The 17451-nt window shown below is 42.6% G+C and overlaps 2 protein-coding genes across 2 annotated transcripts; one reads left to right on the top strand and one right to left on the bottom strand.

The window, feature by feature from the left end:
* Positions 1–410: 410 nt before the first annotated feature.
* LOC129425883 (uncharacterized) lies at positions 411–2112 on the top strand. Its single transcript, XM_055181944.2, has one exon. It carries the CDS (start codon positions 429–431, stop codon positions 1953–1955), a length of 1527 nt encoding a protein of 508 aa, XP_055037919.2. The 5' UTR covers positions 411–428; the 3' UTR covers positions 1956–2112.
* A 1879-nt stretch (positions 2113–3991) lies between these two features.
* LOC129425747 (uncharacterized) lies at positions 3992–13315 on the bottom strand. The gene is made up of 3 exons (XM_073863874.1): positions 13269–13315; positions 13154–13164; positions 3992–5187 (listed from the first exon to the last, which is right to left on the bottom strand). Exons 1-3 carry the CDS (start codon positions 13313–13315, stop codon positions 3992–3994), a joined length of 1254 nt encoding a protein of 417 aa, XP_073719975.1.
* Between the last annotated feature and the right edge of the window lie 4136 nt (positions 13316–17451).

The raw sequence follows: 17451 nt of genomic DNA, 5'->3' as shown, positions 1-17451 counted from the left end.
AATTATTCTGAGCTGTTCTCTGAGAGGTAGGATTATATCATCATGACACCAAATATTTGATGTTTATTTGGTGTTTTTAGTATGATTTTTTTTACATAGTGTAATTTATATGCATAATTTAGCAGTATTGTATTGCATTATTATTATTATTATTATTATACTAGTATTATTATACTAGTATTATAATAATGTGTTAGATTGCAGTAATAATGACTGTGCTCTACAATACTCAGGTGCTCATGTGTGCATTGCAAATTCAGGAAAAAGCATTTAGATATTTTTGATCTCAAGAGCAGTGTCTAAAATTCATGCTTGTAAAACTACTGTCAGTAGAATGACAAGAGTCAAAGGAATTATTTATAACCACTGAAGATTAACACTATGTTGTGTTGTTTGTTTCATTTAGATGTACAGATTTAAATACCCCAATGACGAATGAGCTCAGTAAAATTCTTAAAAACAGTATATCAAAAGAAGGACCCACTACAAGATATATACTCAACACAACAAAAATCGCTGAGCAGAATTTACTGAGAAAAGAGAGGATTGGAGAAAAAAATGATGAAAGACCTCATAAGATCATACTGCTGGTTGGAGAAACAGGAACCGGGAAGACCACTCTCATCAATGCAATGGTCAATTACATCATGGGTGTCAAATGGGAAGACAGAATTTGGCTGGAGATCAGTGATGTTCTTGATGGAAAATCACAGACAGCAGCAGTCACAGTTTATGAGATTTTTGCACGAGAAAGTCCATTCTCCCTCACCATTATTGACACACCTGGATTTGGTAACACACAGGGCCGTGAAAAAGACAAACTCATTGCTGAAGCTTTACAGCAGTTGTTCAGATCTGAGGATGGGATTCATGAGATTGATGCAGTGTGTCTTGTGCTGAAGGCATCAGAGTCTCGACTCCATGAGAGACAGCGATATATTCAAGATGAAATTATGTCATTATTTGGAAAAAACCTAAATCAAAACATCATAATACTCCTCACAAACTCTAATGAAAATATCCCCAAAAAATTGCTTCATTTCATTAAAGCATCCAAAATTCCATGTGCAAAAATGAAAGATGATCAACCTGTTTATTTTAAATTTGACAACTGTCAGAGTGAATGTTGTGATGAGGAAGATAGAGAGAGTTATAAATCATCATGGAATCAAGGGATTGAAAACTTCAAGTTGTTCTTTGATTATCTGAATGGAGTGATTCCGATAAGTTTAAATATGACTGAAGGTGTGCTGAGAGCACGAAAACAACTAAACGAAAATGTGAACAACTTAAAGAAAAAACTTTCAGAGCTTTTGGAACAGAAAAGGAAGGCTGAGCAAACAAAAAAGGCTTTGGAGACATTAGAAGAATACAGAAGAACAATGAACAACTTTGAATATACAGATCTTGAATTCTATGAAGATGCGGTTAATATAGAGTTATCATGGTGGCACTTGTGGTGGGCGATCCGCTGCACTCAGTGTCAAGAGAACTGCACATATCCAGGATATTGGTGGTTCACATTTCTCTTCTGGTTTCGTGTGATGACATGGCGAAACTGCACAGTCTGCAGTGGGAAGTGTCACTACACTAAACATGTAAAAGATGATAAAATATATGACATTGTTAGCAGGAAGGTAAAGAAAACGGAGGAAAACATGAAAGAGAAATATGAAAAGGATTTTAGGGAACAGCAGAGTTTGATGTGCAGACTGGAGAATAAAATAAAGCAGACTGATGCAGAGAGGATCAGGCTTGTTGAAGAGTGTTATCAGTGTTTAGAGAAATTAATGGAAACTGCATTAAAATTCACCAGCATGTCCACTTACAAACATCTGGACTTCATGATTGAGAAAGTGAAAGAAACTGGAAAACAAGAAAGAGTTCAGAAACTTGAGGAACTTCAAATAAGAGCTGAAGAGGAAAACAAGGGACTAATTAAAAATGTTTCATAGAAAACAAAAGTCAATAAACATATACTGTATATCATGTGTGCATAACAAACAAACAAAACAAGTTAAATATAATAGTGATTTGGATCATGGTGTGTGTAACTGAGTATATATACATTTATGGCAAGTTTTGTTTGTGATGTTTGAAAAACAGTTGGTTTATACACAGTCAAATTTGACTGCTTATGCTATTGTGTATTATGTTGTGCTATCTGTCGTTTTTCTGTGCTTTTACTGCTTCTATTAATGTAAAGCTGCTTTGAAACAATTAAGTATTGTGAAAAGCGCTATATAAATAAAATTGAATTGAAAAAAAATTGAACATTGTGATATGTGAATAAATAATATTTCACGAGTTTGCATTAACATATAATCAGATATGATATGATAATAAACCATGCTTTAAACTAAGCTTTATAACCAAACACCATCTGCAACATGATTGTCACTTTCTGAAGTGTATTATAATTCAAGTGTAGCTTAATTACAGTATAATGACTAGCATAATTACATTTTGTTAACAGAAAAAATGGTAATGGGTTCAATCCCAGGAAACAAACATAATAATAACATGTTTACCTTAAATGCATTGTAAGTTTGTAAGGAAAATGCTTAATGATTTAAAAAAAACAAAAATGCACAGTATGGTTCAGTGTTGTTTTTTGAACAGAAAATACTTTAATATAACAAAACAAAAAGCCCTGGAGGGGGCAAACAACAGAGAACATGATTTGAATACACAACATACAACTAAACATACAACTAGACTAGCGACTGGATGAACACTTGACTACCACAGAAATAACAAAACGAACGCGCACAGGACAAGAAACACAAGGGCTTTAAATAAGAGAGTAAATCAGTAGAAGAACAGGTGCAAGGGATCAAACAATAAACCAATGAGAAAGACAAGGGAGCGGGGTAAAAGAGACAGGACAAGGAAAACACGTGGCCAGCTATATCAACAAACCATGGCCACGTGTTCCCACACAAAATATGATACTGTCAGAACCCTGTCAATTTAAACTAGACATATAAAACAAGAAAACATTCTGACAGGACCCTGACTCTAATAAAATGAAGAAAAAAAGGCTTACTACCAGAGCACTTTTGAATATATAAATATCCCATTAAAAAGATCCAAAAAATGAAAACCATTGACTAGGAAAAAACTAATCCTATGGAATTCAATGGGAATGTTTAGCAAAATATTTTCAGAATCATTTATCACAGTACTTCCATGGTATTTGTTTTAACCTATTATCATTAATCATAATATCATCTTTTTTTGTGTTTTTTTTTAAGCTGGGTTCGACTTTTCCCGGACCCCACCCACCTGCCATGAGCAGAAGTAAAGATTTGAGGAGGGGAGGAGATTTGCGTTGTCGAATAAAGATTATGAGGGGACATTAATTTGTTTTTAAATAATAAATCTGTAAAAAAAAACATTTGTAAAAAAATACCACAATATTTTAGAACAGTTTTTCGTTTGAGTATCATTGCGACTTTAAGAGAAAGGTGTTTGGGGTAAAATGCAACTAGATTTAATGTGATATGCAGTATAGAGTAGATCTAATGGTAATTTTAGGACAATATATATGCAAAACCGTTCTATTTAGAATACACACTTTGGCAAAGAACATACTTAATTAAGCTAATGACACAGAACCTACACTCTAAAAGAAGGGTGCTAAATAGCACTAAAAGCTCGAAAACATAGGGGGAACAATTTTTATGCTATATAGCACATAAATATTAACTTTTTAGAACCGTAAGTTGTGTTACAGCATGAGTATAGCATAATTTATGGTTCAACATAGCACAATATGGTTCTACACAGGTTCAACATAGGTTATGTTTAGATCTAAAATGGTTTCCCTGTGATTATGAGCCAGTAAATTACTTTTAGTGCTATTTAGCACTGCATCAACTGTATGACTGACTACTGTATGTACATATAGTATACATATGAGTGTAATGTAATCAGTCTAATGTGTGTGTGCATGTTGTATATTCCCTATCAGTCTCTATTTATAGTGCTAAACTGTGAGATTTGTTTTTTGCAATAATTTATTATATAGTTTTTTAATTAGTCCCTTGTTTTCCTCCAGAGCTTTTGTTTTAAGTTCCTCAAGTTTCTGAACTCTTTCTTGATTTCCAGTTTCTTTAATTTTCTCAATCATGAAATCCAGATGTATGAAACAGGACATGCTGGTAGATTTTAATGCAGTTTCTATTAATTTCTTTAAACACTGATAACATTCTTCCACAAGTCTGATTTTCTCTCTCTCCATCTGCGTTATCTCATTCTCTAGTCTGCACATTACACTCTGTTTTTCTCCAAATTCTTCTTCATATCTCTTTTTTAGATCCTCGTTTGTTCTTGTGACTTTTCGTGTCTTAATGTCATAGATTTTCTCATCTTTCACATGTTTAGTGTGGTCACACTTCCCACTGCAGACTGTGCACTTTCCAGCCTCTGTCATCACACTACACCATGAGAGATCTTTGACCCACCAGCATCCTGGATAGTGACAGTTCTCTTCACACACAGTGCAGCGGGTTGCTTTTTTGCTTAAGCTGCACCATGATGTATTTATTAAAACCTCTTCTTTATAGACTTCATCAACTTCATATTGAAAGTTATTCTTTTCCTCTCTATAATTTTCACATTTCATTAAAGCTTCTTTTGTTTGCTCAAGTTCCTTTTTTCTGAGTTCTGCCAGTCTGATTCGATCCTTTAAATTATGGACACTGGCATCCAGTTGCTTTCGGGTTTTCAGCACATCCTCAGTCATATTTAAACTTATGGGGTTTATCCCATTCAGATAATCAAAGAACTGCTCGAAGTTTTCAATTCCACAATGCCATGTTGATTTGTAACTTTCTCTATCTTCATCATCACAACATTCACTCTGACAGTTGTTAAAATGAAAATAAATAGGTTCACCATTTTCCTTTATTGCACATTTAATTCCAGAGTCTTTGATGAAATGAAAGACCTTTTTTGGGAGATTTTTTTGACTACTATGTGTGAACAGTAGTACGATGTGTTTTTCTATATCTTTTCCAAATAATGAAAGAATTTCATCCAGAATATACAGCTGTCTGTCATGGAGTCGAACATCTGTGGCCTTCAGCACAAGACACACTGCATGAATTTCATGAATCCCATCTTCAGATCTGAACAACTGCTGTAAAGCTTCAGCAACGCGTGTTTCCTTACCACAGTCTTCTGTATAGACCAGTTCAAATGATGTAAACAACACTGGTCCAGAAACACTTCCTGTTATAGTTTGTGACAGTTATTTTTTTATTTCACATATATTATTATCTTTAAGATGTTTGTTTAACTTCAGTTAATTCAGGTTTATATGTTCTGTTGGTTTATTTTATCCCAACGTTTATCTTGTGTTAAAAAACGGAAACAGGAAGTGCTTCTGGATCAGTGTTGTTTACATCTTTTGAAATGGTCTATATTCTTGTGTGTCACCAAATCCAGGTGTGTCAATAACAATGAGGGAGAATGGGCTGTCTTGTGCAAAAACTTCATAAACTTTTATTTTGAAGAAACAATAATAATAAATGTAATTTGGCCAAACCACAACCTTTAGGGAAAGATAAATTGGTTCTGTTTGTATAGGTTAGGTTGGGTAAATCCATTTACTTTGTAACTAACTGTACTTCAGAAGTTTCTTCATAACACTAATGGTATTTATCAAATCACAAAAGTTTTATGGTAATTTAAAGATACAATTTGTATTTATGCGCCGCTAGATGGCGCCAGATCAAACAAAAACAATGATGTTGTTTACTGACGATCTGAAGCAGCGTGGAATTATGGGATTTAGTCTTTAACTCAACCGCTGATGGCCATCAATCAGACGAGAACGAGAAGTCACGTTGATGGATAAGGTAATCAAGTCTTATAAATGTTGCGTTTGATGACATCGTTTATTTCATTATGTAAGTTTATATGTGATGTTCAAAACGAAATTGTTAGTCATACAGCATTAGTCCAAATTCGATGGTAAACAAAGCACAGAATGAAGTTTCAACTTACAATCTACAATGATTTTTCACATAATATTGACAGTACAAATCTTATTGTGAAGTGTCTTAAAATAACCATTTATATTGCTGTACAATACCTCTTGATGCGCATATCCTCCGCGGGAAGACGCGCTGATTACAATCTACACACTTTTTGAAGGGTAACACGAATCAAAACACCTCACCCATCGCGTAAAACACAAGCAGGATCAGAATCTCTGTCTAGTAAATGTTGTCGTGAAGCTCTCTCCATCCAGATAATGCCACAACAAATTGGTCCTCTCTCGTTTTGTTCCAAACTCTTCTTTGGTCGTTTGGTTGGCCCGTACGCTAAGGCCCGGGTATACTTTTTTTCCGCGTCCGCCTCCGGCTCGCGCGCGCACGCGTCCGCGCAGCTTTCCGAGTATAGCCCAAAATTTGAGACCGCGCGGACAGTTCGCGTACAGTCCGCGTACAACAGCGCATGCGCGTGAAAATATTTAGACAGGGCACTCCACTATAAACAATTATACAAAGGAAATAGACTGCATTTGCACACACATTATCGTTTTTCTTCTTTAACTTTTACTTCTTCCCAGAACAAAAAGCCCTGGAGCATGTTTGAGCAAGCCGCGGGGAGTATACCCGAAAAGCTGCGCGGACGCGTGCGCGGAAAAAAGGTATACCCCGGCCTTTATAGTCGTGCGTAGGTTCTACGCCGTAGCTATATACACAACAAGTTGCTGTTTCTTCTTTCGTTTGTGGGTTAACTTGCTAAGCTTCTTCTTCTTTCACGTTTGTGCTGCTACTGTGGTTACACGCGTGGATACTGCCTACCAGCGGTCGCGCGTGTGCTTGCAAAAAGTATAAATGAAAACCGACGCGGAACCTACAGCCTGGTCGCCGCGTCCGCAAGAGCGCGTTGGTGCGCGCGTCAAAAATGACGTCAACGCGGAGTGGGCGGTCGCGCGCGTTGGGTGCGCGAGACCCCATTTCGCGTGGCGCTGTGCACGGCATTTTTTGTAACTTTCCGCGCGGCTCCGCATCCGAAAATGACCGAACTCGAGGCGATTCTGTCCGAGCAGGCAAGCCTGTGACGTATCTCTTTGATCAATCCAAGCAAAACAATGTATTTATCTGACACTCTGAAAGTAAAGTATGGAAACTTTGCAGTTTAAAACACGAATTATTTTACATGATTCAAAATGTTTGGCTTATATTTGTATTGAATGAACCACTGGATGAGGAATAAAATACAAACCTTAAGATGTCTGTACTGTTTTTAGTAAAAACGTTAATGAAATGATAATGTTTAATAAAGACATATTTAAAAGATTGTTGTTTTATTCATGTTCTCATATTTATATATATCAAACTCTAATGTTAAAAGCACTAGGGTTGTTCCAGCGGACGACTTCTTCTATCCTCTTCTTCCCAGATAGCAAAAAATATCCGCATGGCTTCTATATGCCGCCAGCCCCAAGCTGTCGGCTATAGGTGCGTCCCGCTGGCGGGGATGAAACTTTTGCCGCCGAATACGTCACTCTCATTTCTTGCGACTGCTTAATTTATGCAAAAGCGGCTGCCGCGGCGGTTCGCCGTCAGACCTGTTTGCGATTACGCCCTTATGACGCTTACTGCCGCCGACTCATTGCTATCTGGGTTTGTGTTTGTTATTGGCTTTATTGCTCGCGTCGCCCCCTGGTGGTTCAAAAATAGTGCAACAGCGAGCGCGTAAACTATAAACGCCTCGTCTGTTTGGTGAGAGGCGCGCGCGATCCGCGGAGGCTTGCGTTGCAGACCAAAGCACTAGTATAAGCAAAGCTTTAGAAATTTTGTGAGGTGCTAGAACCTACGCACGACTATAAATCGCCCTTAATCCATAAGGCCATAAGCAAGCGCGTAGCCCAACAGGCGCTATTGCATAGTTCCGCATTTGTCCACGACACTGGCTGCGTCCGAAAACTCAAGGCAGTGAGGACTTGTTGCCTTGCTGCCTCATGAGGAAATGACTTCGGACTCGGAGGCCTGAAGGCAGCTCAGAGAAAGGCTTTCAGACACACAAAGGCAGCGTGTTTGAAATCTAAACAGAGAGCACCTTTGTGATAACTAATCACATATTTGAAAACTACAATACTAATTTCTCACTAAAAAATCTATTTAAATGTGTAAAAAGTAAAAATATACATTTATTTACACTAAATTTGTGCTCCAGTCGCTTCCTTGGCCGCCATTTTATTTTTTCGAGCTCGACCACTGTTGTCATGTGGTTTTTATGTCAGTAAAGGTGGCGACAAAGGGTCACATGGATATTAACGTCATTGACAGGAGACAGCACTGCCCCGTAACAATGTTTTGAATGGAAATTTTCTCACGATTTACAAGTAGTTGAAAACATTACAGATATTGATAGTAATCAGCTGGACAAAATATATAACACTGGCCTAGTGGTTTTTGGACATTTTACTGCAAATATCTTACAAATTGCACCTTTAAAAACACTGTAAAGTATTTTTAGAATCGTTTAGAAAGTTTTCAATTATTATTATTATTATTGTTGTTGTTCTTGTCATTATTCAATACAGTTTACAACATCAAAAATAAAACTAATATTTGTATGGATCAAAAATCTAACCCTTTCTTGATACTCTTTTACACTCTTTATAAACATCTCATTAATATTAAAAATGTATATTTCTTCAGCATAGGTTTAAAAGATTTTTGTGTTGTCCCATCATGTTACTTGTGAAATCTTTATCAACCATTTGATAACAATTAAAATACAATAGCAACGCAAGGCAGTAATTTATACACTGGAAAATGTATTGTTACACATTAGTTTTTTTAGTTTAACCAACTTGAAATTACAATTCATTTAAACTTTCGAGTGAGGAGTCGATGATCACATGATCGCCAGAAGCTAGGTGTTTAAGGTATAAATATACACTTCCTCATCTTGCTGTCTTCATATTTACTGGGTTGACTGGAGAAGGACAAGTTAGCAAATCATGATGTAAGTAGCCTACGATCCTATATTTTGCAACTCAGTTGTAATAGAAAAGATAGACATTTAAATGACATACAGACTTTCCTTTGTACATTTAAACAGTTTTTTATAATCTTAAAAGCATCTGTATTAAGGCCGGGGTATACCGTGTCCGCGTACTCGCGCGCACGCGTCCGCGCAGCTTTCCAAGTACTCCCCGAGGCTACACGCGGATGGCCGCGTTCGACACATTATTTCTTATTCAAGTATTACTCTACCAGGCCGTCAGGGCAGCACTGATTTTGCAACATTTACAGTACATTAAAACATTAGGATAGGTGTAGAAAAAGAACCGATCCACCATTGCAAACACAGTTTAGAACAAACAACAAGACAACAAAGAACAGGAATCAAACATTATGGTAACAAACATGCTCCAAAGCTTTCTGTTCTTGGAAGAAGTAAAAGTTAAAGAAGAAAAACGATAGTGTGTGTGCAAATGCTGTCTATTTCCTTTGTATAGTGAAGTGTCCTGTCTAAATATTTTCACGCGCATGCGCTGTTGTACGCGGACTGTACGCGCACTGTCCGCGCGGTCTCAAATTTTGGGCTGCGAGTGGCCGGCCGCGGACCCTCCTGATGACGAAAATGACGTCATGCGGACGGCGCGCATACGCGGACGTCCCTATACTTTCGGCTTTAAATGCGCGTTGCACACTTTTACTGTATCGCAATAGTTTACATTATCTCGAAATACGCCAAAGTTATTGCACTTTATCACGTCGTCAAAATTGAATCTCTTCGTGTCCAAAGGAGCACGAACACGAGATGTATTTGGGGCAAGGCAGATTTTACCCCTTCTGGGAGAGGCATCCAGCTGCAGCCCCGCAGACTCACTTCTTGCTAGACACCAGTGGCTGGACACCAGTGGATGGACAGCTGACGTAATTTCCGTATAGTCATTCACACTTCAAATTTGACGCGCCATGCACATGTCAGCGGTAAGAAAAAATAATAAACTTTCGATGATTTTATTTATAGGTCATGTCAGAATTCAAATGTACAAACTAGCTAGACAGTTTTAGGGGGCAGGAATGAGGTGAGGTGTGGTGTGCACAGTGTGCAATAGTTTATTTGGAACGGTTCATGTTTTATTTTCTCTTGAAATCGGCACTTCCCCCACACGGGCCTGACTGTTGCATCTTCATTCTGATGGTCAGATTTGTCTAATTTTACTAAGATGTGTGTAATTTCCAACAAATATTGCAAAACCACGAAGTGTTCATTTGATCTGGATTGTTTGGTAAATTGTCTGATCATGTGACTCTACGTATATCTTATAAACAGAAGTGGTTACATTTACAAAAAAAACCTGTGGTCAATTAACATGTACAAGTCTGTTGTAATGACAAAACGTTATAGTCCATTGATCTTGGCTGAATTTAAGTCACAAAAAATAGTGAAATGATCTGAACAATATATATTTTCAAGGTGGTTCTTTTGAATGCAGTTTGCAAGAATTATTGATGTTATAATATTAAGCATATTATTGAGAATTGTTTTAAGTAAAGAGATATTATAAAGATCATATTTCAATTTGAACACAGATTTTATATTATATATTTTAAGTCATTAAAGTAAAATGACAATACGGAAAAGACGTGTGCAATTAAGCCTGCAAAGAACGTATATCCACTGGTGAAAAACGAAAATAAATATGCTGTCTATCCAGAGATGAAAATATAAAATAAATATGCTGTCTATCCAGAGGTGAACATATAAAATAAATAAGCTGTCTATCCAGATGTGAAAATATGAAATAAAATTGCTGTTCATCCAGCGGTGAAAACGGAAATTAGCGGCGAAACGGAAATGACGTAGGCTGTCTATCCACTGGTGTCCAGTCACTGGTGTCTAGCCGGAGGTGAGTCTGCGGGGCTGCAGCTGGATGCTATTGCCTTCTGGGAGAGTTTAGGAAATCATTCAGCTGTTATCGGTCATATTTGTATCGCGGCGTTATTGCTTGTCATTCAATGGCTGATTGAGTCATGTTGTATAAAGATTGAATCCCTGCATATCCACGGTACCTTTATGGGTACAGACTTCTTGTGATATAGGGCAAAGATAACCCCGGATTTACACCACACGAGTCTGCGGCGCGGCTCCGAGGTGGGTGTGTTCAACATCGGCTGTGGCTGGATGTAACCGATCGGCGAGATTAGCCGCGTGCAGGTGGGGAGGAGCTGAAAACGGAGACGTGAAGTCGGACGCACTGTGCTTCCCGTAGTTTGCAGCATTTACGTCAGGCATGGCTGATCACGTGCCGTTTGCTTGCTTTATCGCAATAAACATGATTTGTAAGATGTAAACTACATAAAAAGTGAATTATACTGTTTTGAATGTCCGTGTATGAGCATGAGTGGAACTGAAGAGGCTTACAGCATCTGTTTTTACAAGAATAAAGTTCAACATAAGCATAAATTATTTAAATACCAATGAAGTGGGGTCTACGTTTTTTCATTTCTATTTCCATTTTATTTTGATGAAGATGACACAATATAACATCGCGACTACATGAAAAGAGCTTTAACTGTTATAAAAATACAGATTTGTGATTTTGTGAGCATTTGTGGAACTGAGGGCGTGAAAATACACACGAAACACACGTGATTGTTGTCATGTGGTGAATCCGACCAATGGTGAAACAGCTGTGTCGTCATTACAGCCTGTGCAGCTCCTCTTCGCGAACTGCGCTGGCTAACTCAGGCGGCTGATCTCGAATCGCTCTCGCGGTACTTAAAAACCATATGACGCAGTCACGTGCCTGCAGCGCCAGCTTAAAGGTGTGTTCGACTTCATGCGGCGATGCGCAGACCGATCGGCGGCTGACTTGAAGCAGTGCGTTCCGGTTAGTAACTTTGTCCGACTTACGCTGGCGCTGCAGGCACGTGATTGTGTCATATGGTTTTTAAGTACCGCGAGAGCGATTCGAGATTAGCCGCCTGAGTTAGCCAGCGCAGTTCCCGAAGAGGAGCTGCACGGGCTGTAATGACGACACAGCTGTTTCAAGATTGGTCGGATTCACCACATGACAACAACCACGTGTGTTTCGTGTGCGTATTTTCACGCCCTCAGTTTCACAAATGCTTACAAATCTGTATTTTTATAACAGTTTAAGCTCTTTTCATGTAGTCGCGATGTTATATTGTGTCATCTTCATCAAAATAAAATGGATAAAAAACGTAGACCCCACTACATTGGTATTTAAATAATATATGCTTATGTTGAACTTTATTCTTGTAAAAACAGATGCTGTAAGCCTCTTCAGTTCCACTCATGCTCATACACGGACATTCAAAACAGTATAATTCACTTTTTATGTAGTTTACATCTTACAAATCATGTTTAATGCGATTAAGCAAGCAAACGGCACGTGATCAGCCATGCCTGACGTAAATGCAGCAAACTACGGGAACCACAGCGCGTCCGACTTCACGTCTCCGTTTTCAGCTCCTGCCCGCCCGCACGCGGCCAATCCCGCCGATCGGCCACATCCAGCCACAGCCGATGCCGAACACACCTAAATACTAACCGGAATGCACTGCTTCAAGTCAGCCACCGATCGGTCCGCGCAGCGCCGCATGAAGTCGAACACACCTTTTGTTTCGTCTTTTCACGCGGTGCCAACTCACACAAGAAGCGGATCAGAAGAGCAGCGGTAGAATGTCACGTGATTTTCCTGTCAGACGTTTTTCCTCGATTTTCTGAGTTATAACATGGATAAGTTGGCTAAATGTTAATGTTTTGTTAGAATTCATTCTGCATATTGTTTAGTTTTTTGCATTGTCCTATTTTGTTGTTCTGTAGTAAAAAAGTGAATAAACATAAAAATTCAGTTAGGATGGACAAATATTAAAGTATTTAGCTATGCATATTCGTCTAAAACACATCCTCAATTATGTTTATTTCACATAGAGTGCCTGTGAGCAAGATGATGTGAAATACGCTTGCATGAGGTGTTTATTTTGAAATTGACAGGATTTTTGACTTATTTGATATTTACGGTCCGGCTTCAACGCGGCGCACGTCAAAAATAGACTAGGCACCGTAGGTTACGCATGTAACCATGGATCTGTGAGACCGAGGGATGACCGTCACTACGGTCTAAAAAGGGAATGATCACCTTCGTTCTGCCTATCACCGAGACCATATGTCAACAAAGTCATGTCCATGACCTCCGGAAGCAGAACGACCCGCGTCTATAAATAGCAGAGAATGCTCCCGGTTCAGTCTCCTACCTTGAGCGCCTCAGAATGGTCCGAGCGACAAGGATAGTGACGGTCATCCCTCGGTCTTACAGATCCATGGTTACATGCGGAACCTACGATCTGTTTCGACCTCACTCTGACCGTCACTACGGTCTAAAAATGGATGACACATACCAACAGAGTAGCGAGGAACCCAGGATCAATTAGAACCTCGCTCAGTCACAGACATGAGGGCAGCGTCGCCGACCGGAGCTGGTCGAGTCACATCCACCCGGTAAAATCTTGTAAAAGTGCATGGCGTAGACCACGAAGCTGCTGCACAGATGTCGCTTGCTGCCACACCCTTGAGGGCAGCCCAAGATGTAGCCACACTCCTAGTAGAATGAGCCCTTGTACCTGTTGGGACCGGTATCCCCTGAGCCTTATAGGCATGGGAAATAACCTCCACCAGCCAATGGGATAGCCTCTGTTTGGAAAGCGGCAGTCCCTGCCTTGCCGCCCCATAACAGACAAACAGTTGAGAGTGCGTTCTTCTTAAAGCCTGTGTACGGATCAGATAGGCTTTCAAGGCCCTGACTGGACACAATGTGCTAAGCTTGTCATGCTCTGCCTGTGAGGCAGCGGAAGGCTGGAATTGGGCCAGCTCCAACACCTTGTTCATGGACTGCTGATCAAGCACTTTTGGCAGGAAAGCTGGATTCGGCCAGAGTGACACGCCAGTGCCCCCTGCCTGCCACCTCAAACAATCATCACTAACGGAGAGAGCACACAGCTCCCCGACTCGTTTGGTTGAACAGAGAGCCAAGAGAAATGCTGTCTTAAGAGACAAAGACCGTAGATCTGCGTCTGCAATACCTGCGACCTTCAGTGAGAGATGTCAGAACTGTAGGCAGGTCCCAGCTTGGTGCATGCAAAGTGCGACCTGGACGTAACCGGCGGGCTCCCCTTAAGAACCGGCTAATCAGAGGGTGCCTACCCAGGGATGTGTTATCTGCCCCCTGGTGAAAAGCTGAAATGGCCGAAGCATAGACTTTAATCGTACTGGCTGCTTTGCCCAGATCAAAATGGGACTGCAAGAAGCATAATACTTGTGGCACGGGACAAACCGTTGGCTCGATGCCCAAGCCAAAACACCACTCTGAAAAGATCCTCCATCTGAGTGCGTAGCCAGCTCTGGTAGATGGGGCCCTGGCATTATTAAGTGTCTCCTGTACAGCCATATCTAGCTGTCCATCGATGGGCTCTGCAGGGGCCAAACCCATAGACGCAGGGCTCCCGGGTTCGGATGCCAAATCCGCCCGTCTGCTTGCGTCAGGAGATTTGCTCTGCACGGCAACTGCCATGGCTGACCCTGCAGCATCCGGAGGAGTTCTGGGAACCATGGCCTCGCCGGCCACCGTGGCGCGACCAACAGGACTGAGTGTTGGCCCTCTCTGACCCGTCGGAGAACCTGAGCTATGAGAGGGAGTGGAGGAAAAGCGTATAACAAGCCTGTTGGCCAGTCTTGCGACAGAGCATCCAGGCCCGAACTGCCCTCCTGCCCCATGAGGGAGTACCATTCTGGGCAGTGTGTTGTCTCCGCTGAAGCAAAGAGATCCATCTGGGCCGCACCGTAACGCATCCAGATCTGAACAATTACGTCGGTGTTCAACCTCCACTCTCCCGGGAGTGGCCCTGTCCTGGAGAGAATGTCGGCCGCTCTGTTCTCCACACCTGGGATGTGCACTGCCCTCAGTGAGGAAAATCGAGGCCATGCCCATATCAGCAACTCCTCTGCCACCTAGAGGCATCGCTGGGACCTCGTGCCTCCCTGGTGATTGATATGATACACTGCCGAAGTGCTGTCTGTCCTCACCAGAACATGTTGGCCTTGCGACTCTGGCAGGAATTTCTGAAGAGCAAGATGAATGGCCTTCAACTTGAGGACATTTATGTGCTCCTTCATCCACAGCGGCTGCCATGTGCCCCTCACTGCCCTTCCTTCCCAGACAGCCCCCCAGCCTGTCAGGGACGCGTCCGTTGAGATGACCTGTCTCCTGTGGGGAAGGCCCCCCAGTGGGACACCTTGTAAAATGAACTCCCGGTTGCTCCAAGGGCGTAGGGCTTTGATGAAGGTTTGAGATATACGCAGTTTCATCTGCCTGTCGTCTCTGGGGTGAAGATGGAAAGCATTGAACCAGCACTGCAGGGGGCGTGCCCTCAGCAGGCCCAGAGGAATCACTGCTGCTGCTGCGGCCACCAAGCCCAGTAGCTTTTGAACTCTGTGAGCTGTGACAAGGCTGCCCAAGTGGAACTGCTTCGTCATGTTGATCAAGCTGTCTGCTCTTTGTGAAGTGAGAGATGCAGTCATGCTTACCGAGTCCAGAAAGATGCCGAGGAACTCTGCCTGTTGGCGGGGTTGCAGGTTGCTCTTTCTGTGGTTGACCGTGAAGCCTAGCATTTGAATGTGGGCCAGAACTGTGCTCGTGTCTCGTACTACCTGCTCCTGAGAGGGGGCGCACATGAGCCAATCGTCCAGGTAGGGCAAGATCTTCAACCCTCGAGCCTGGAGGGGGGACAGCGCAGCTGACACCACGCGAGTAAAGACCCTTGGGGCCAGAGAAAGACCAAAGGGAAGGACCTGAAACTGGAATACCCTGCCTTGAAAGGCAAAGCGCAGGAAGGGCCGGTGTTCTGGACAGATTGGGACGTGGAAGTAGGCGTCTTTCAGATCCAGGGACGTGAACCACTCCCCCTGCTGGATAGACTGCATCACCACCCTTGTGTGGACCATTTTGAAGGGTAGCACCTTGAGATATCGGTTCAAGGGCCTGAGGTCGAGAACAGGCCGATGACCGCCGTCTTTTTTTGGAACAATAAAGTATTTGGAGTAAAACCCAGTGAGCTGTGCGCTGGGCGGTACTTCTGAGATGGCCCCTTTCAGAAGTAACTCCTGGACCTCTTTGACGAGGACGGACATTAAAACAGGGTCTTTTATGGACGTTATCTTGATCCCTGAAAACGTTGGGGGTCGCCGCCGAAATTGTAATCGGTAGCCGCGAGCCACCGTAGCCACGACCCAAGGGTCTGGCACAATGCCTTCCCAGGAGGTCCGTGACAGCTGGGAAGGACAATCGACGGGTGACCCGGGACTCCTATGCAGGACCGCCACCGCGGCCTGCACCCCTGCCTGTGCCCCGCTGTGGTCCTCGTCGTCCCTTAATTCTGGAATTTGAGGCTGTACGTCGGTCAGGTGCACGAAATCGCCAGTCCCGTGCCTCTGGGTTGTCACCTGCTGATGGAGGCCGGGTAGGCTGCCGCAGCCTATACCTACTGACAGGTGGGCGGCCGGCAGTTGAAGCAGACCTAGAGCAAACCCTCTGGACAGCTTCCCTAGATGCTGCAGTCCGTTCAATCCGATCAAGCACCTCCTGGAATCCAGGGTGAAAGACGTGTCCTGGTACCACAGGGAGGTTGAGTAGCTCCTGTCTGATGGCATCTGGCAGGGAGGTTTGTGCCAGCCAAACTTGTCTGCGACACAGCACTGCAGAGGCCATCGCATCCCCCACGTCACGTGTCAGCTGGGAGTGGGAAGACAGAGCCGCGTCGACCAGGGCCCTGGAATCATGATCATCTGGGCCCAGTGTCTTCCGTAGAGCCGCCAGGGTGATGGCTAGAGCGTTACCCATACGGGCCGCTCGAGCTGATGCGTTAAAGGAATTAGTGACCAGACGGTCCGTCTTGGCACACTCATTGCGAGGGCACCGTGGATCGGAGGATACACGGGAAAACCCCAGAGACGTAAATGCTGCCATAGGCGACTCAAATGGTGGCATGTTCCCCAGTCCAGTATCAACCGGATAACAAGCATTAGCCAGCTGGCGACAACCTGCATTAAACTGGGGCCGTTTCGAATTTGTACCCCATGATGACCTCAGCATTGCAGTATAGTCATCTGCTACAGGTATAGAAGGCCGTGGTTCAGGTCAGGAGATGCCCTCCCAAACACCTCCAGCGGGAGCCGGGGCAGATGTAGGCCCCTGAAGGCCCAAAACCTTGGCAGCGCTCAGTACCCGTGACATCAGGGAACTGACAGGGGCCTCTCCTGGCTCCGTGGAGCCGTCAGCTGGCTCAGCAGAGCTAGAATGTAGCTCCCCTTCGAGGTCGTCGCCACCTGTGGTGTCGTCCACCACTGTGTGTGAAGCGCATAGGGATAACACATCTACATTGTCTT

The sequence above is a fragment of the Misgurnus anguillicaudatus genome, chromosome 25, assembly GCF_027580225.2.
Source record: "Misgurnus anguillicaudatus chromosome 25, ASM2758022v2, whole genome shotgun sequence".
Taxonomy (NCBI): Eukaryota; Metazoa; Chordata; class Actinopteri; order Cypriniformes; family Cobitidae; genus Misgurnus; species Misgurnus anguillicaudatus.
This window is presented reverse-complemented; position numbering and strand designations above follow the sequence as displayed.

Excerpts from the sequence above, each read along its gene's own strand:
- LOC129425883 (XM_055181944.2), top strand. The coding sequence starts at position 429 with ATGACGAATGAGCTCAGTAAAATTCTTAAAAACAGTATATCAAAAGAA.
- LOC129425747 (XM_073863874.1), bottom strand. The coding sequence starts at position 13,315 with ATGACCGTCACTATCCTTGTCGCTCGGACCATTCTGAGGCGCTCAAG.